General features: G+C 42.4%; 1 protein-coding gene across 4 annotated transcripts in view; it reads left to right on the top strand.

Moving 5' to 3' along the window:
* The window catches only part of GSTCD (glutathione S-transferase C-terminal domain containing), a 159745-nt gene extending 141519 nt beyond the window's left edge, over window positions 1–18226 (top strand). For all 4 annotated transcript variants that reach the window (XM_056566102.1, XM_056566093.1, XM_056566080.1 and 1 more), the window contains 4 exons: window positions 5613–5746; window positions 6170–6200; window positions 17465–17534; window positions 17959–18226. In XM_056566102.1, coding sequence (XP_056422077.1) covers window positions 5613–5746; window positions 6170–6200; window positions 17465–17534; window positions 17959–18095 — 372 coding nt within the window. In that variant the 3' untranslated portion in view covers window positions 18096–18226. The remainder of the gene's footprint in view (window positions 1–5612; window positions 5747–6169; window positions 6201–17464; window positions 17535–17958) is intronic.
* The last annotated feature ends 3515 nt before the right edge of the window (window positions 18227–21741 follow it).

The raw sequence follows: 21741 nt of genomic DNA, 5'->3' as shown, positions 1-21741 counted from the left end.
AAAGACTAAAGGGTTCACACAACTTCGCCAAGCTGCATAGCTTTAAAATTCCAACACACTCAAAAGAAGCAGTCATCTAAGCTATACTGCAGCAGTCTTGGTCCTTTTCTGCGATGAGCAGAAAGCTATTTCTATTGGCTGCTCTTCAGTAAAGCAAGAAGTGCTATTCAGAGACGTGGTTGTGGGGAGGGTGCCTGAGCATGTGTGTCCAGCAGCACTCAGCTCAGTTGGTAAACATTCATATTGCTATACACTTTGAACACCAGGGGGAGCAATGCTGTGTAAGTAAATGTCATAATTCTTTAGTGGCTGTTTTTATAGCAGGAAAATAAATGGTAAATCTTGTTAAATTGTCTTTATCTTTTCCCCTGGAAAAAGTTTTTTTAATCAACTGGTGCCAGAAAGTTAAACAGTTTTGTAAACTATTTCTATTTAAAAATCTTAATCCTTCTAATACTTATCAGCTTCTACAGAATATGCTCCACAGGAAGTTCTTTTCTTTTAAAATTTCCTTTTTGTCTTACCCCAGTGCTCTCTGCTGACACCTCTGTCCATTTTAGGAACTGTCTGGAGCAGGATAGGTTTGCTATGGGGATTTGCTCCTACTCTGGACAGTTCCTAAGATGGACAGAGGTGTCAGCCGAGAGCACTGTGGTCAGACACAAAAGAAATTTAAAAAGAAAAGAACATTCTGTGGCACATATAGCAGCTGATAAGTACTGGAAGGATTAAGATTTTTAAATAGAAGTAATTTACAAATCTGTTTAACTTTCTGGCACCAGTTGAATAAAAATAATAATAATAATGTTTTCCAGGGGTGTACCCCTTTAAGTCAATCAAGTTCATGTATCGGCAATGAGACCCCCTACATTCTCACATTTACCTTTAAATCTGCCACATGTGAACTTACACTACATCAGAACAAACTTGTATTTTGGACACATTATTGAGTTGAAGCAGTTTACAACAAAATGTCATTGTGGAATTTTTCATTTTTTGAGGCCGAGCTTGGGTAAACAATGTATCAGATGAGCGAGTCTCGTAAAGATGTTGGAGGAATGCTGACCCCTAATGTGGTTTTACCTAGTGATGAAAGCAATCTGCCATGACCTCTTCTCCCACAATGCCATATATATACACAAGTAATGTGCAAGTGAGTTCTATCATCATCCAGTCTGTTATGACCTTTGACAGCTACACCTCCTCCTACTTTAAGAAGCAATTGTTGTGCAAGGAATTGGTCCCCCCAGATCACGGCCGTTCATCATATTATCTGAAGAACCTGTTCTACATTCCTGGAGCTACATTGCTTAGTGTGGCTCTCTGTTTATACAGAATTTCTTGCAGGAATGTTTTTGGATACACATCTTGCAATATTATAGAGTTATTTTGTCTGCTGTTACTTAAATAAAGAGAAATGCTAGCTACTAACATGCATGTGGCTGTCTACTAATCCGAGTAGGCCGAGGAAGCACAGGGATGTAAAAATGTGGTTAACATACACATGATTGATATGGGAAGGAGAGAGAAGAGGGGGATAAGGAAATGTCCGCATACCTGTCTGCAAAATTAGCAGAATACCAGGCCGAAAAACATGATCGAACATTCCGCAATTTTTCATGTTCCTCCGATGCTAGGATTTCCGAAAGAATGACCCCGGAATTAGAATTTCCACTGCAGAAATTCCTCCATGCATATGATACAGCAGAATTATTTTAATAAATTATGATACTCTACTGCAGCAGAATTTCCGAGCGGAATTTTTCTGCTGGACACTGCTCGGAAATTCCATTGTGTGAACAATGTAACAGAAGGAAAACAGTGGGCCAGAGACTGTCCAAGCATACTGGGAGTTGTACCTGTAGTTTTGCTACAGCTAGAGGCATCCAGGTTGGGAAACAATGGTCTAAGTCTACACTAAGACAGTGTTTCTCACCCAGGGTTCCTCCGGCTCACTGCATGCCAGAAGTTGTAGTTTTACAACAGCTGGAGGCACCCTGGTTGGGAAAGATTGGTTTACAAATTAGATTGTTTTAGTATATCTGGGCCTAGGAGAAAAGGAATTACTGGAATTGATCATTCTGCTTAATCAATAACATTGACAAACTTCTAAGATTTACCCCTCTTTTCATCATCATCCTCTTCCCTCCAAACCCCCAACAATGTAACACCTTACAATAGAAGACTCCTTATCAAGAACAGTCTCAACTGTATAGTCACAGGATCTGCCCTACTATATTTCTATACTATACTGGTGATATGATTTCTAAAATTACAGCGGTTCCTCAACTTATAATGGCCTTATCATACAATATTTTTAACATACAATTGTCTTTTCTGGACCATTGTAACTTGAAACCAAACTCAACATACAATATTACGGACAGACCAGATCTGTGAAATGTGTCAATGGCTGGAAGAACCAACCAATCAGAATGGGCATTTTACTGGTAAAACCCCTGTATTACTGAAGCGTTTGCACTGAATTCCTGTCTGGTAGCGCCACCTACAGTACAATGAGGTACTACATGTTCTGTACTACTCTTTACCTGTCCCAGGGTTAGCTGCTATTTTGGACACCAGATGAGGGTGGCACTATTTTACTGTTTGGGGACACTGTGTGTACTGTACAGGACCCTTAACCCCTTAAGGACCCGGGCTTTTTCCGTTTTTTCATTTTCAATTTTTCCTCCTTAACTTTAAAAAAATCATAACTCTTAAAAATTTTCACCTAAAATTATATATAATGGCTTAATTATTGCGTCACTAATTCTACTTTGTAATAACATTAGTCATTTTACCCAAAAATCTACGGTGAAACGGGAAAAAAAATCAATGTGCGACAAAATTGATGAAAAAACACTATTTTGGAAGTTTTGGGGGCTTCTGTTTTTACGCAGTACATTTTTTGTCAAAAATGATACCTTATCTTTATTCTGTAGGTCCATACGGTTAAAATGATACCCTACTTGTATAGGTTTGAATTTGTATCACTTCCGAAAAAAATCATGAATACATGCAGGAAAATTTATACGTTTAAAATGGTAATCTTTTGACCCCTATAACTTTTTTATTTTTCTGTGTTCAGGGCACTTTGAAGTTTTTAGCGGTACAATTTTTGTTCTGATCAGACTTTTTGATCACTTTTTATTCACTTTTTTGTGGTATAAAAAGTGATCAAAAATGCGCTATTTTTGACTTTGGAATTTTTTTGCGCATATGCCATTGAACGAGCGGTTTAAAAAGCGGTATATTTTTATAATTCGGACATTTCTGCACGCGGCGATACCACATATGTTTATTTTTATTATTATTTACATAATGTTTTTTTTATTTTTGGAAATGCCGGGTGATTCAAACTTTTATTAGGGGAAGGGATAATTGAAAGGGTTAATGATTTTTTTACACTTTTTTAATGCAATATTATAGCTCCTATAGGGGGCTATAATATTGCATTAACTGATCTTTTACTCTGATTGATCCATCTCCATAGGAATGGATCAATCAGGGTTTTCGGCGATTGAATGCCCAAGCCTGGATCTCAGGCTTGAAGCATTCATTCGGCGATCGGACTGCAGGAAGGAAGGTAAGAAGACCTCCTCCTGTGCTACAGCTGTTCGGGATGCCGCAATTATACCGCGGCGATCCCGAACAGCTCCCTGAGCTAGCCGGGCACTTTTACTTTCGTTTTTAGCCGCGCGGCTCAGCTTTGAGCGCGCGGCTAAAGGGTTAATAGCGCGCGGCACAGCGATCAGTGCCGCACGCTATTAGAGGCGGGTCCCGGCTTCACTATGACGCCGGGCCCGCCGCGATATGATGCGGGGTCACCGTGTGACCCCGCGTTATATCGCAGGACCGGGACTCATGACGTATGCATACGTCATGGGTCCTTAAGAGGTTAAAGGGGCACTCCGGTGAAAACCTTTTTTTTTTTTTTTTTTTTTTTTTTTTTTATCAACTGGTGCCAGAAAGTTAAACATATTTGTAAATTACTTCTATTAAAAAATCTTAATCCTTCCTGTACTTATTAGCTGCTGAATACTACAGCGGAAATTCTTTTTTTTTTTTTTTAACACAGAGCTGTCTACTGACATCACGAGCACAGTGCTCTCTGCTGACATCTCTGTCCAGTTTAGGAACTGTCCAGAACAGCATATGTTTGCTATGGGGATTTCCTTTTACTCTGGACAGTTCCTAAAATGGACAGAGATGTCAGCAGAGAGCACTGTGCTCGTGATGTCAGCAGACAGCTCTGTGTTTCAAACGGAAAATTATTTCCACTGTAGTATTCAGCAGCTAATAGGTACAGGAAGGATTAAGATTTTTTAATAGAAGTAATTACAAATCTGTTTAACTTTCTGGCACCAGTTGATTTAAAAAAAAAAAAAAAAAAAAAAAAAAGTTTTTTCAGGTGTACCCCTTTAAGAAGCTCATGTCTTCTACATAGACAGTGATGTACAGCTTTTAGCAGCTCTTTCTTACTTTTATATGAAAAGACTTGCTTTATCTGTATTGATTATCTACGTATTTGTCTTAAAGGAGTATTCCAGGATTCTTTTTTTTTGTTTTACTACAGGGGCTGTAAAGTTAGTGTAGTTCATAATATAGTGTACCTGTATGTGATGGGGCTCTCGCAATTCTTCTATCATAGAGGCCCCAATATTTATTTTATTTTTACCAGCATACAAAATGAATCAGGTCTCGGGTTTTCCCAGGTTGCAGTGTGTCGAGACATGACATCACTAGTCAGGTGTGAGCCTGTCCTGCTTCAATGGGTGGAGTGACTGCTGGGTGGGAGAGAGAGCAGTAGGCACCCTGTTAGAAAACACTGGTATTTTAATGGAATGCAGCTCATTTGTGGTTTAATGGGTGGGGTGGCTGATGTGTGGGAGGGAGCAAAGCATGTCCATTACTATCTGGCAGGTAAATACTAAAATCACTTTATGGTGGATAACCCATTTTAAATCCTCACTTTTTCCTATTTTTGGATGACATTTTGGGGGCTTCAGAACCAATTACCAGCTTTCCATCTTAACAAACAATGGTTATCCTGGAACCAATTAACATTGTAACCTGAGGGGCCACTGTATTGCAAGACACCCTTGTTGAACACGTTCTTGGTCTATTTTCAGAGCTTAGTGACATTTTTATGTGTAACCCTTGAGTACTTGGGTTTAGTCTTGTAAACTAGGATTGCCTGGCATTTATAGAACTCAGTCTGCTCGCAGGGATGAGTCTATATGAGAAAGCTATTGTTACTTTCTCTGCTTCCAGATCATCTAAGCTCGTATGAAAGCCCTCCTGTCAGTCTTATACATAGTTATTAATCACTTCATGTTGTATCTGTATGTAGCCTAAAGGAAAGAGGAGGCTACTGCTGGAGCATGGTAAGCCAGTATTGGCAGATAGGTTTATTCAGTTCAATCCCAGATTAAGATAGTGACATACAGTGCATTACTTATTAAAGAGCTCTTACACCCCATACATCATGGCTGACTTATTGATTATGTTGTGGTCCTTACTAATGGAATCGTTTTATGTGGTTTGCCCCTAGGATTGATCTTGTGTTGATCCCTAATTTATCTTTCCTTCACTGGTTGTGTCCTTTGTAGGTGGCACTACATGCATGTGGAGTGGCAACAGATATGGTGATAGAACACTGCATCGCTGCTAGAGCAGCATTCGTCATCTGCCCGTGCTGCTATGGTTTTATCCAGAATACAGTCAAGACCACATTTCCACGAAGGTAAAAGAGATCTCCTATAATGTATGTTATGCCCATTATGTCACATATAGTTACAGACATAGTATGCAGCTAGCGTGTAATGTAAACAGCTTTGGGTCTGTAAACATTTTATAACCACTGTTGTTCTATGTCTTGTTTAATGAAGGAAGAATAATAGAGATACCAAATTTTGTTAAAACCAATGACAATCCACATCCCATGCATGCGTATAGGGATTCCAAAACCCTGTTACTATGCTAGGGAAAATTTCTGCATGGATTTTTGCCTGTACTGTGGTAAAATATCAGTTACCCTAACCTGGTAAAACTCTGTTCATACTGGCAAAGTGGTAGCACTCTTTATACTATCATATTGTAAAAGATGGGATTTTTGATCCAGAAACCAATAAATACTTTTTTTTTTTTTTTTAATCTCTAAATCTAGTTGCCGCTTCCAGAATGTACTATCTTACAAGGTAATTTTATTTTTCTTTATATATCATTATTTTTATTCTGCTTTGCTTTCTTATTATATGTATTGAACAGTTACAGGGCTTTCCCACAAGAAGTTATAGATATCTGATGCCTGGGGGCCCCACTGCAAAGACACCCTTAGATCTTTAGAACAGGCATCCTAAGCCCCTCTTAGAACCTTTTAGCATGACCACAATGAGGAGAAGCTTTAATGGAGTGACCATACCATTCAATCTCTATAAGGTAAACTGAGACAGCGTGGCTGTGGTCCAGCTACCCCATAGACAGTGAATAGAGGGGCATTACACATTCTTGACCTCCATTCCACTTCACTTACGCTTCTTCATAATGTGGTCGTACAAAGATGCGAAGGCAATGGATCCCTGTTCTAGTATTCCTAGGAGACCCACCAGGTTTTTTCTAAATATATTTTATTATGTTTTCTAAACAAACAGTGCTACCAATGGTACATGAAATAAAAGTAAAGTGCATACAACACCAGAACAGCAAATAAGACTGTCAATAGTGGACTGATTAGACAAAGAAATAAGAACAATGCAATGTCACAAAATATAATAGTAGTCAGGTAAACCACCTTGGGCAGGGTGGGAAAATGGTGAAGCAGCAGGCCATTTCTCCTATGGAGAAGTCTAGGGAGAATCTTTATTTTGATCACTGTTCCCAATCCGCATTTGCATCTGCGCTAATAGATTAGCCAATTAGACAACATAGACTCATGGGGCTCAGGGATTATGGGGCTCTACCATCAGGTAAAATATCGACAAAATATTCAAATATATACAGATGAAGCAGAATATTTGCTTAGTATTCAGATCCATATTTCAGTGTGTGGACAAGGCCTAAGATGTAAGAGATTGGGATTTAGTTGACTTCATGTTGTAGTTAATATTGAATCTCTACAGACAGGTCTTTATTACATGATTGCAGCTTAATGAACAGAAGTCCTCCCTGGACAAATCATTAATAAAACAATATAGACTTCTTCTTAATCTCCTTAAGTAGTGTGGGAGGTTTCATTTTCCTGTGGGGTCGCCGACCTCCAGGCTAATGAATTCTCAGACGTAGAACTCTTTAGTCAGCTTAAGCTATTTTGTTGTTGTCTTAGTAAATCAGCCAGGTCATATTCTCACAGCTAATGCTCTCATATGATTTGTGTCTGAAACGTACATGTTGCCAAGTATTTACAGCCTAATCCTAACAGGCGACTCTGTAGCTGTATTATAGATGCTATAGGAACTCCATGTAGTGCAGAGCACTGCTAAACCTACAGGTTCTGGTAAACAGATGCCTTTAAAAGATCTTAAGGTGGCATTAGGACTTTGAGATGTAGTACCTAAATGTTTAGGTTTCTACACATCCTGTGTATAAGATCCACTGCTTTACAGATGCTTACGCATAAGACTTCCATGTAATTGAGACCTAAATGACAGCTCTCACTATAGAATACCAATAGTACAAACTAAAATATATCCATGAAATTGATCAAGTTTACAAAAAGTGTGTGTGCTGGGCCACAGATATCTTGTAAAGAATAGCACTCCTTACTGGCATACTGTTCATTCAACATAGCTTGTAAGGCTGAAATAAGGCATGCCTCCAGTTATAGGGGTACTCCACTGCTCAGGGTTTGGAACAAACTGTTCCGAGCGCTGGATCCGGTGTCGGGAGCTTGTGACATCATAGCCCCCACCTTCATGATGTCACGCCCCGTCCCCTCAATGCAAGTCTATGGGAGGGGGCGTGACGGCTGTCACGCCCCCTCCCATAGACTTGCATTGAGGGGGCGGGACGTAACGTCATGAGGGGGCAGGGCTCTGATGTCACGAGCTCCTGGTGCTGTGAACAGTTTTTTCCAAACGCTAAGCAGCAAAGTACCCCTCTAAGCATATCACCCTGCAGTGTTGATCCAGAGGAAGGCAAAAAAGGGTAATGAAAATCCTTTTTGACTCCCTGTCTGAAAATCTGAATAAATCCCTGGATCAACAATCCTTCTCCAGAATCTTGTGATTATAACATGTGATAATATGACTCTCCAGAAATTCTTCAAGGCCACTTTTGAACCAAAGTATCACTGCTCTTACAGTAAAGAATCCCTTTCTATGTTGATGTAGAAACTTTTATTCCTCTAGGCGTATAGGATGCCCTCTTGTTATTATTACAGTCTTAAGTGTAAGTAGATCATGTGAGAGATCTCTGTACTGCCCCTTGATATATTGATACATAGTTATTAGGTCACCCCTAAGCTGTCTGTTTTCTTATCTAAAGAACACTAATTCTGATAATCTTTCTGGGTACTGTAGTCCTCCCATTCCCCGTATTACCCTGGTTGCCCGTCTTTGAACCCTCTTCAGCTCCGATATATCTTTCTTGTACACTGGTGCCCAGTACTGTACACAGTGTTCTATGTGTGGTCTGACTAGTGATTTGTACAGTGGTAGAATTATTTTCTTGTTGTGGGTTTTTATGCCCCTTTTGATGCACCCTGTGATTTTATTTGCCTTGGCAGCAGCTGCTTGACACTGGTCACTACAGCTAAATTTACTGTTGACTAAAATTCCTTTTCCATGTCAGTTGTCCCAAGTGTTTTCCCATTTAGTACATAATCCCAGTCTGGATGTGCATAACCTTACATTTATCAGTGTTGAACCTGATCTGCCACTTCTCAGGCCAAACCGGCAGCTTATCCAGATCCTTTTGAATCAATATACTGTTCTTTGTCTTCTACTTTACACAGTCTAGTATAATCCACAAAAACTAATATATCAACAGCAGGACCCACAAGTAGTGATGTCTGACATGACAGATTAACATACTTAAATCTAAATAGGTTGAATTTAGTTTTAAGGGAATAAGTCACTACCTTCTAAGTGGGCAGCATTATGTAGTGACCAATTGTGTCTGTTATATTTGCCTGTCGTGTTTCTGAGAAATGTACACTTTATCATTAGTATTTATAAGCTGTGAGCACTTCCAGCCCTCCAGATGCTGATAGTTTTCACACATATTTCACACACATTATTTTTTCTACCAGGTTTCACACATATTAGTTTTCACACATATTCAGAGCACGCCACGTAGTCTACTGTTCCTGACTCGTCTTCAGAACAGTCTCAGTTCTTTTAGTACTTTATCACATGCTTGTTGCTAACACGTCTTCAGAGCAGGCCATGTAGTCTACTGTTCCTGACTCCTCTTCAGAACAGTCTCAGTTCATTTAGTATTGCATCACACGTTTGTTACTGACACGTCTTCAGAGCAGGCCACATAATTCCACTGTTCCTGCCTCATCTTCAGAACAGTCTCGGTTGTTAAGTACGTCATCCACATACTTGTTACTGAAACGTATTCAGAGCAGGCCATGTAGTCTACTGTTCCTGACTCCTCTTCAGAACAGTCTCAGTTCTTTAGTACTGTATCACATGCTTGTTGCTGACACGTCTTCAGAGCAGGCCACGTAGTCTACTGTTCCTGACTCGTCTTCAGAACAGTCAGTTCTTTTAGTACTGTATCACATGCTTGTTGCTAACACGTATTCAGAGCAGGCCACGTAGTCTACTGTTCCCGACTCTTCTTCAGAACAGTCTCAGTTCTTTAGTACTGTATCACATGCTTGTTACTGACACGTCTTCAGAGCAGGCCACGTAATTCCGCTGTTCCTGACTCGTCTTCAGCACAGTCTCAGTACTTATACTACAGCGTCACGTACTTGTTATTTCATACGTTCCCGGAGCAGCCCATGCAAACCACTGTTCCTGACCCATTTCTCAGAATAGTCTTTAGGTAGGGGTAGCAACATTACCTGTTGCTGACGCGTCCTCAGAGCAGACCATATGGTTGATTGTCCCTCACTTGTCCACAGCAGTCTCAGGGGCCGGTGCAGTGCTTCACATTGCTCACCGACTCACCCACAGAGCTGTCGCAATGACGGTGACATCAACTTCAGGCTTGTTTACTGGCACGTATTCAGAGCAAGGTTACACGCTCGACTGTCACTGACCCATTGCTCGCACCACCGTCGGCTTGTGACTCTCCTTTAGACCTGTAGCGCTATTAAACCACTTTAGAGCTAGTACGATGGGACAGATGTACGACACCCGCAGTATGAACTAGGTAGTCATGTATGTAACCAGGTTCCCTGTTTGTCTTTGTTTAGTCGTTTTCAGAGGACGGGCTTATCACAGCTCGTTGGCTGTCCAGGCCTTCGGAGGTCAGAGTACAGGTGCGACATTTATAACGTTCTTGTAGTCTTTTCACCTAGTTAGTATCCGTTAGAGCGACAGACATGCTCATGGGTGCCAGGAGCCGTTCCCCACGCGGCTGAGTCTAGTCTGTTCTTCACTCCACGTTTCTCACCAGCACAGTAGCTCACAGGGGTGGTAGTCACCCCGTTCACGGTGCTGGTCACGCACAAGCACTGCCACGTTTCAAACACTCGGGTGACCCATCAGCTGGAGCCTGGGGGCAAGCCACACGTGGTTTCTAGCTAGGGCCCGGTATACAATCTGGTACGGGCTAGACCACTCATGTAACAACAGTTCCAGCACTCCAATAGTCTGCAGGTGGTAGTCATTCCAGCTTCTGGTGCTCCGGGTCACGGTGTTGTGGGGTCCTCTCGGGTGGCTTATATATTTACCGTTGGTTTGTTTTCTGTTTCAGAGGTGCTCCGCAGCATACAGGAGCCTTTTTCTCGGTCAGTACTCTGAGATTCAAGGTGCGTACCGGTTGCTTAGGGGTTCGGTTCAATTGATGTTCCTGCTTTCTTACGTTGTCACAATTTGTTCACCGGCACCCATTTACTTGGCCGGACAGGTTGGGCCACAATGTCGCATTGTTCAGACATCGAGGACACCATGTCTTTGCCTGAAACTCCCGTCAGGAGCTCCGAGAGGGATAGGCCAGGCTAGAAGCTTACCGTAACTGGACTATCCCTCGGCTGATGGAGGAGCTGCGCAAAAAGGGAGTGGCCTATCCTGCATGCGCCAGGAAGGCAGAATTGTATAAACTGCTCATGGCAGAGTCTGCAGCTTGTCCCAGCCAGGTTGCAGGGACCTCAGTGGCTGAGCCCACCCCGGTGGCCCAACTTCAGGACATGATGAACACTGTACTCAACACCATGGCGGTCTTCCAGGCCAGGCTAGAAGCCATGGACTGCAGAAGGGCACAGGCTGTCCAGGCGGCGACCCCGGACCCCGAACCTTGCACGCAGATAGTGCCAGTGGCTTCGGGCTCTCAGCCTTCCTTCCAGGTAGAATGCTGGAAGCCCCTCGAGTTGACCCAGCGCAATTTGCGAAAATTCGCAAAGAGATATTGGAGGGTGTCCCTGTTGATCGCCACTCACGATCTAACGGAAGCGAGAGTAGTTTCCTGTGGGGAGCTATCCGTGACTTTCAGGAGTAAAGATGCTAGACTAAACCGCAAATTGACGATCCCAGAATTCGTCATTGCGTTTAGTAATATCGCGACATCGTGTGCTCAGCCAGACCAGAGCGGAGAGAGAAGTTGGACATGTACCTCCTAAACGTGACAGATCTGGGGTACAGATACGGCGGTACAGCTTACTACGACTACCACAAGTCCTTCGCGGCCAAAGCAGCCGCCTCCTTCGCTCAACACAATTACACCTCTGACTGGTCTCGGATCGATACAGAGTTATTCTGTATGCACTTCGCGGGCTTGAGGGCCCCGTCTTGTTTGGTGTGTCAGTCGATCTCCCACACGGCAGCATGGTGCGACCAGTCTCAAAATGATGGCCCTGTGGGTAGAGGTACTGGCACGGGGACAAGCGGGGCACCTAAGAGTTCTGCAAGCGCTGACAAATTGGGCAGGCCAGTCAGGTATCTAGGCAAGAATCAAATTTGTAATACAGGTTATTCCACGTGTGCTTCCTCTGTTTCCGAGCCCATCCGCGGTCGGTTTGTCCTCAGAAGTCCTGACTAGGCGTGGTCCAGTTCACGGCGCTGGGCAGGATTCTTGGGGCTCACCACGACCAAGGGTGGGTGAGGTGGCTCCTCACGGGGTTCACACAGGGTTTCCACACAGGGTTTCCACACAGGTTTGGTGGCTCTGCCACAGTCCACCTTTGAGTGCCTCAACCTTAGGTCGGCACTCAACAATCCGACAGCAGTGACGGAACTGCTGCAGATTGAGGTCAAGAAGGGTTACGTCATTGGCCCCTTTGAGACGCCACCTTTCGAGTACTGGAGGGTGAGCCCAATTGGTGTTGTCATCGGCAAATTCAATAAAAAGCAGCGTCTTATCTACGATTTGTCGGCGCCTCATTCTTCTACAGTGCCCAGTTTGAATTCGCTCATCCTCTCTGAGGAATTTGGGATGAAATACGCCTCAATAGATCAGGCAATGCAAATGATCCTACAGCTGGGCACAGGCACTTGGCTGTCAAAAATTGACGTTATGGACGCTCTCAAGTTGCTCCCCGTCATGCAAGAATTGTGGCCTTAGTACGGCATCAAATCGCTGGATTCTTATTATTTTGCAGTAAAACTCACTTTCGGATCAAAGAGTAGTCCCTGGCTCTTTGACCAGCTGGCAATCGCTCTACACTAGGCGCTAGAGCAGGTTGTAGGAGGCACTACTTGGACAATTTCCTCATAATCAAGCCCCCGGGCATATGCCCTTATCAACTAGAAGAAAGCCTCCGAGTATTCAAGCAGTTGGGCATCCCTGTGTCTCCCAAGAAGGTTGAAGTTCCGGCTAGTTCTTTAACCTTCTTGGGCGTTATCTTGGACGGGGTAAAGATGGAGGCCAGGCTTCCCCAGGAGAAGCTGGATAGGATTAGGGCAGTCATTCTCAAGTTCACCAGGTCACGGGTCACTACCAGGGTAGAGCTGCAGAGCTTGCTGGGTATGCTAGTGTTTGCCATGAGAATTATACCACAAGACCGTTCCTTCGTTTCTAGACTCCTGGAGCTTTTGCCTACAGCGCCCAGTCGGGACAGCATGGTACAGGTGGGGCATGAGGCAGTAGCTGACTTACTTATGTGGCAAGAGTTCCTCAGCAGTTGGAACAGGGTGTCGTTTTTCAGGCACGAAATATCAAACGCATCGCCCAGGGTTTTTTCTGATGCCTCAGCCATATACGGCACTCACTGGGTGGCAGGGGAAAGGCCAATCCAAGTAAGTGGCATCCCGGGGTTTTCAACCTGCTCTGCACTCTTTGAAATTTACCCCATTGTAGCAGCAGCAACAATCTGGGGTGCGGATTGGTCTCGACACTTGGTGACCTTCATATGCGACAACGCAGCCTCAGTAGTCATTATTAACAAGGGTAGGTCCAAATCTAGCCAGATTATGCGATTCCTCAGGAGATTAGTTTGGCTTTCACTACAACATGATTTCCAGTTCACGGCCCACTTCATCGAAGGGGTCCCCAACGTTGCGGCAGATGCATTGTCTCGTGCTAAGTTTCATACTTTTTTTCCAGGTCGCTCCAGGGGCGGATCCTGTGGGGACTCCAGTGCCCCCCTTCCATTCGCTAACATGGGCTGAGCCAATACAGACGAATAGCCAACACACTCATCGCAGGCTCTCTTTCGGTCAGGATGAAAAGATGTTATCAATTGGCTTGGGATGCTTACTAAAAGTTCCTGAACTCACATCCAGAGGATGCTGCAGAGTACATATCTTCCCTACTTTGTTTTGTGGGGTTTTGCCACTCCACCTTGCATTTGTCCCTCTGTACAATCAAAACGTACTTAGCGGGCATTCAACATTTTACAGCCATTCAACATCCCGGCAGGCCCTCGCTGTTTTCAGCACATCCCATCAAGGCCATCCTAAGGGGCATCAGCAACATTTCCGTCACCAGAACCCCTACCCGTATACCAATATCCGAGGAGCTATTTAGAGGCATGTCAGACATGCTAGACAGGTACCCTTTTGGGTTCCTGTTGAGTCTGGTCATTAAGGCCGCAATTTACCTGGTGTTCTACGGGTTCCTCAGACCCGGGGAATTCACCCGTGTAACAGGCAACAGCAACGTTTTACTCAGAGAACATCTAGTTAGCGCAGGCAACTCGTATGTTCTCAAGCTTGCGTCAACTATGACCTCCAGGTGCGAAGTACAGGTCAAATACTTCCTGACGGGGCACAAATGGTGCCCTGTAGCAGCGCTCAGGCAACTACTGACGGCCACCAAGAGTGGCCTTACTTCTAGTCCCCTACTTCCTGTCAAGGGTGCACCTTTGTCAGCCAACGGTTTCATCAAATATGTCCGCTCACTAGCCGCGGCACTAGGGCAGGATCCAAAGGTAATATCAGGGCACTCATTTAGAATGGGGGCCGCCTCCGCAGCCTCCCGTCACAAGGTTCCAGCCCATCTAATTAAGAGCATGGGAAGGTGGAACTCCTTCTGTTTGCTCGCTGTATCCCTAACCCCCAGGCCGAGATAGCGGACATTTTCACTTACTTAGCTCTATAAATAATCTGCACATATATTCAATAAAAGGTTTTTCATCTTCCTAGCTGTGTGTTCTTTGCCCTCTATATAGGCGTGCCCTCGACTACGGTTTGGGCACACCACAGACCGATAGGTAAGGTTGCTAGAACAGCTTCAGTAAGTACGTAACGCATTAAGCCACGACCACAAGTGTTAAGCTCTTGCAGCTGTGTTTGTGGGAGGGGCGGTGGCTCTATAAATACCACCTCCTACCTTCATTCGGGGGGTACGTGGTGTTTTGAACACCCACCCAACCCTCCTTTATATTTATCAACTCCATAAGGGGCATGCCCTCTATAGGCGTGCCCTCGACTATGGTTTTGGCACACCACAGACCGATAGGTAAGGTTGCTAGAACAGCTTTGGTAAGTACGTAACGCATTAAGCTACGACCACAATCAAAGTTCAGTGTTTTATTCACACTTGGCAAACAGCAAAAACAGTCTTAGTTGCAGTTCAAAGAAAAAGGAACAAAGTCCACTTGCGTTCCTTAGGTGTTAGTTCACACCTGAGTCCATGCCATACGGCAGTAAGCAAGTCTTTTTCAAGCCTTCAGGCAGGCTGTTCACCAGCTTCCAAACTTGGAGCAAACACAGGAAAGATTCCACCTCACCACTCTGGCAGAGTGAGCTCCAACATGCAAATCCCCCGCAGCTGGTGAAGCAAGCTGCCTTTAAGGCCAACAAAAGGCGGCCTGGATTGTGGGGAATGGTCCCCACCCTACACTTGACCATTCCCAGTAAGAGCCGTCCCGGATTGGCCTTCCAGCCATACTATGGCCACAGTGTCCATCTGCATCGCAGCACAGACACTGAATAAATACCGGCTCTTACTTCACCAAGGCCAGGAACCCATTCTGTGCTCTGGTTCTTTCGCAATCTTCCGCCTTGTGATGTCAACACTGCTGTTTGCTAGCAGATGGACCCAGCAGTGAACAGCAGCGGAAGATTGCACAAGAACCAGAGCACGGAACGGGACCAGGTAAGTATGGTCATCATCACTGTCAACTGTACTACCTGTCTGTACCAACAGATTAGTGCAGGTGAAACTGATGACAGATTTCCTTTAAAGGCCACTACAACTACCGAGTGCAGATATTTGATTGAATATGTTTGGAGTAAAGGTCCAAGTTGTAACTTGGTTTTCTTCCTTTTAGTTGCTGGTCGCAAGGATAGATATTTTCATATGAAAAGTTTAGAGTAGTCACATTCCTTTTTTGTGTGTGGCTCAGCCCCCAGCAGCCATTTGTAAGAATGTGCAGAGGATATGTGTTTGCACAAGTTGCAGGAAAGAATGCCTCACTTTACAGACTCTAGTGCTGTTAGGGATGTGTGGTACTTTTAATAGTTCTATTTATGGACTTAGCCTTGATAATTGGCGGAAGGCCCAAGGTTGGAGGCATTAGCCAGACATTGTCTCTCCGGCTGGACAAGCAAATTTAGTCCCCTTGTCCATTAATTATCTCCACTAAGTCCTACTTTGATGGAGTTACACAGTTTAAAGATTTCTCTTTATTCCTCCTCAAAGCCAATACTTCAAATGTGGAGTGCAGCCATGAAATCACAATGTATTTCACTTTCTCTGCTTAATTGGCTGGATTAGGAAAATAAAGAGGTAAAATACACAAATCATACAATAAACATTAGGTATAATACAGATCTTTTCTGTTCAGTATACACAATGTATGTATTTTAGCAGTTATTCAAACTCTACTATTTCTTAGTTTGTTTTCTAAGTCACTGGCAAGGCTTAAGTGCATTCAATGGGTATTAAGGGAACAACATGCTATTTTAAAGCTAACCGGCCTTCACTGGTTGGGCAACACATTCTCCAAGAATGTCTGTCTGTTTTTTTTTTGTTTGTTTTTTTTTCCCCCCTGTTATCAAGTTATTTTGATGTGTCTAAAAGAATTTCCTCTGCCATTTAACTAAAATATATATTGAATGTTCAAGCATTATGATGATTTTAAGTATTAATGTTGTGGTTGTTATTCGGACCTGCTGTAAAAGATGCTGATCTATATCAGCAAGGTACAAGAGCTCTATAGACTGCAATACAAAGGTGTGTTCCGCAGCAAGGGAGAGATTTAGACAAGTAAAATTACATAATGATGGTAACATGTTTATTAAGTTGAAAAACACAAGGTAGATGTAACTGTATAAAACTGTATAGACATGGCAAGACGTGTGCAGAAGGCCATAGAGAGGTACAAGTAGTCCTCTGTAGATCCACCTACAATGCTCTATTATACCCTCTGTATGGGTGAAAGCCCTTATAATACAGAATCCAGTGGAGGTATATTAAAATGCAATAAATGCTTTCTAGATTTCAGTGGGTGCCCTATTACATGCAGGTTCCTGTTAGTGGCCACCCACTATCTTTTACCTATGTAGGAAACCAAGATATGAAAGCTATATATTCTCAAAAGATGCAGCAATGTTTTCTCAGTGTATTGCAATTCCTAGAGAGTACTAGTTCTGAACTGGATTACATTTTTCCTGTGTTATCATAGCAAAAAATGTTTTAAATAATTTATAAACATAGGGGGAGATTTATCAAAACCTGTCCAGGGTAAAAGTTGCTGAGTTACCCATAGCAACCAATCAGATCATTTTGCAGAGGCCTTTTCAAAAATGAAAGAAGCAATCTGATTGGTTGCTATGGGCAACTCAGCAACTTTTCCTCTGGACAGGTTTTGATAAATCTCCCCCATTGTGTATGTCTATTATACTGTGTGTGTGAATAGATAAATGTCTCAGTCATTACATATAAGTTCCTCTCCTTTTTCCAGGAGCACATGGTGCTGTGTAGATTTGCGGATCAGACAGCTGTCCAGCTTCCTGCGGAGCGGAGGCAGATAGGTATGCATCTGCTATGCCTTTTGCTTGTAGTATGCATGCTCTCTGTTTCTAGAATGTGAAGAACACTTAAGATAACAACAAAGCTATTTAAATATCATTGCATGCATACTAAATAAAGGTTTAACAAATGAGTTTGTGTTCACAGAGGATTGTTACCTAGTGAATATCTTGGGCTTCAAGCTACCGACTCTTATCACCTTTCACCTTCACTCTGTATGTGACTCGTTATGACCTTATTGGTGTGTTTTTTAAAAGCATTGCTTCTAGGGGAGAATACCATGACAATACAGAGCATCTATGTATATTATATCATATTAATGGTGTATGTCCAGTTATTTTCCTGTGTTACAGTTAAGGCTTTTTTGTGAGATTATGGGCAGGCAAAGGAAATGTGTTATAAATTGCTTCATGTGCTATTTTGCAGGGAAGAACTGTATGGGTTTGGTGGACCTAGATCGTGCATGGGCAGCCGAACAACATGGCTACAAAGCCCACGTTATCTCAATGGAACCAGAAAGTTGCTCACCAAAAAATAATTTAATTGTTGGCTGTCTGAATTAACTTGTTTTTTGTTTTTTTATTTGTTCAATTTTTACTTGTCTACTTTTTTATTCTGACCGCATAGAATATGGCATTTTTATTTTAAACACATCTCCAGTACATTTGAATTAAAAGCTATAATAAAACCATCAAATACCTTACCTTGTAATTATTTATATTTTATTGGGGAAATTTAAAATCCTAGAGGAGTCCTAAAGCAGGCCTTAGATTGTGGCCAGTGGTGAATAGGACCAGTCTGTTATCTCAGGAAGGAGGGGGGATGCGGAGATTGGTTGAGCAGGCCTATTTGTCTTCCTATGGGATCAGTGAAGTACTAGTAGAGCAGTACTATAAATCATGTGGCCTTTGGGGACCTGTTATGGATTTTAAACCACAGGTCTTCTAGTTATGCCTCTGAGCACGTGTTTTATGTTACATTACAACCCCTTCTCTCTGGCCATTTTTCATTTTTGCACTTTTGTTTTTTTCCTCCTCCTTACACTTTAAATTTTCCACCTACAAACTCATATGAGGGCTTGTTTTTTGCAACCACAAACCATAAAAAAATATTTGTGGTCAAAATTGAAAAAACCCCGCCATTTTGTAAATTTTGGGGGCTTCCGATTCTACGCAGTGCACTTTTCAGTACAAATGACTGACACCATCATATCTTTATGCTGTAGGTCCATACGGTTAAAAAGACACCCAATTTATAGAGGTTTTATTTTACTACTTATAAAAAATGATATCTACATGCACCAAAATTATTATGTTTAAAATTGTCATTTTCTGGCCCCTATAACATTTTTATTTTTTCACATATTGGGGATGTATGGAGCTCATTTTTTGTGCCGTGATCTGAAGTTTTTATCGGTACCATTTTTGTTTTGATGAGACTTTTTGGTCGTATTTTATACATTTTTTTTTAGGGTATACAAAGTGACCAAAAATACGCAATTTGGGACTTTTTATACGTGTACGCCATTGACCGTGAGGTTTAATTAACATTCTTTTTTTTGTAGGTCAGACATTTACGCACGTGGTGATACCACATATATGTTAATTTTTATTTTTTTACATATTTTTTTAAAAATGGGAAAAGGGGGTGATTCAAACTTATTTGGGAAAGAGTTAAATCACATTTATTAACTTTTTTTTAAAACTTTTTTTTTACACTTTATTTTTTTAGTCCCCATAGGGGACTATTACATGCAAATTTGATAGCATAGCATTGATCAGTGTTATGTGTCCTCGATTGCTCAAGCCTGGATCTCAGGCTTGGAGCAATCAAGTGACGATCGGACAATGGGAAGGAAGCTAAGTACCCTCACCGCGGCGGTCCCAAACAGACCACTGAGCTAACCTGCAAAGGCAATCTCCCGTTTTAGATGCCGCGATCAATTTTGATTGCGGCGTCTAAAGGGTTACTACTGGACATCAGCCCGATCAGCGATGTCTGGTATTACCCACGGGTCCTGGTTGTAACCGGGACCCACCGGGTATGATGTGCGCTCACCTGCTGAGTGCGCGTCATGCCGCGGGAGCCTGCAGTGGACGTAAATATTAGTCCATTTGCGGGAAGGGGTTAGTGGGCAATAAAAGGGTATTTATATGGCACCCAAGATGTTGAGTATATTGCTTTAGGACAGGTCACCTCTTGTACCATAAAAACAATTAATGGTTTCCGAATGTCATGTTTGACTAAACCAGTCTGCTCAACCATCACTAGGAAGAATGTGTGTCCTCTGCAGCTATTAATAGGTAACATAGTTATGGAGCTCAGCTAAACTCTGCTTATTGCTATGCAGCACTTAAAGGTATGATCTTGTTGTCTATTTTACCTTATGTGAACCTTAAACATATTTATTATTCCACAGCCCCATAGCTTTCTTATTAAGATATATCACTATAACACTGTTAATAGTATCTGGCTATTTACAATATAATGAAGTAAGATAATTCGGCCTCCACTCGCCCTCGCCTTAGGCCTGTATACACACCCGCAATGTGTATTTCATGACACAGCCTAGAGCCAGATATTATGCACAGTCTGTCAGCCTGCCAAACCTTCTGCATATAAATCATGAGTTATTATGCTATGCGTATGAGAATATTGTACAAATCAATTGCTCCCGGCACTCGGGGTTTATTATTAATACCTTAAGTTAATAATTAGGTTCTATATCTTCATAAATAAGAATTAGTCAGTATGAGCACATGATTGTAAGAAATGATGCATAATCCTAATGCGGAGTACAGTTTTCTTATGACTTCAGTGCTGCTGTTTGCTACAACTGGAAGAAAACTGTCACAAGGACATTTAAAAGATGTCTACAGAATGTGTCGGTTCATGGTGTACACATCATTTGGTTCACTGCACACAAATAATGGGGATTCTGTTACATTATGTTATTCCTTCTTCCAAGTACTAGAATGTGATGGCACGTCATGGGGTCCAAACAGATCCAAAGTTCCAATGCAGCTGTTAAAGAATGGATATACTTTTATTGCTCCAATGTATTTAAGAAAGAGAAAATAAAGCAAATTAGCTTAAAGCCTTGATTAACATTGTCCTAATACCAACTTGTGTATACAGCTCCATGCAAATCTATGTGTCTCCATGGTTAGTATAGTTCATAATATAGTGTCTGTTCCCGTGTTTGATGGTTGGTCTCGCAATTATTTTGTGATCTTTGCCCCGATGTTTATCTTTAGCAGCATACGAAATGAGTGTCTCAGGTTTTCCCAGGTTGCCGTGCCGTCACTAGTCAGGTGTTGAAATGAAGCCTGTCTGCTTTAATGGGTGGAGTGACTGCTGGGTGGGAGGGAGATCATTCTGCAGGGAATTGTAGTTTTGCAATAGCTGGAGACCCCCGGGTTAGAAAACACTGGTCCATTGTTTACAGCACAGCATGGGAGCTCATTTGTGCTTTAATGGATTGGGTGGCTGATGTGTTAGAGGGAGAAAAGTGACCTCACACAATCAGGGGACATGGTTGGAGGGAAGGAACTCCAACAGGAAATAGCCACTTCACAAAAAGCCACAGTGTTATGGTAATCTTACAACATAGCCATTTAGCTCCAAGACCAGCACAAATCCTTCCTAAGCATGTCCATTACTGTCTGTCTGGCAGGTAAGTACTAAATGGTGGATTACCCCTTTCAGAACATGGCAAAGAGTTGAACAATCTACTTATATCAACAGTATCGGGATATAGTAGAAGTCATGCACGGCTGTTTCTGGGGATGGAATTGAAACAAAAATGTTAAGTAAACAGACATGGTGTTTAAAGGCTGAAAACCAGCGCTACTTCTACAAATGGAAATGTATTAGCAAGGAGCTGATAAGAAAAATGTTGGTGCCATACTGTCTGGCTCACCTTCTACCATATATCTCATCTTTTCCTTTCATGATTTTATGTATACAATAGAATTAACCCCCAAAAAAGTGTGTAAGGACGCCTTTATGTGTCCTAGTTGAGCAATGTTTTATTAAAGGAACGCCAAATGGTTTGCTGAAGATGATACTTTTTATAGCTTAGTTTTAGTTGAAAGCTTTCCAGACAATTTAGGCCTTTCCTCGGGCCTTGTCATATTTTGCATTCCTCTGATAGGCAGACTGTATTTCTTTCTGAAGTATTTATTACCCTGCTTGACAGGAATTTTA

Source organism: Hyla sarda, chromosome 1, assembly GCF_029499605.1.
Source record: "Hyla sarda isolate aHylSar1 chromosome 1, aHylSar1.hap1, whole genome shotgun sequence".
Classification (NCBI taxonomy): Eukaryota; Metazoa; Chordata; class Amphibia; order Anura; family Hylidae; genus Hyla; species Hyla sarda.
This window is presented reverse-complemented; position numbering and strand designations above follow the sequence as displayed.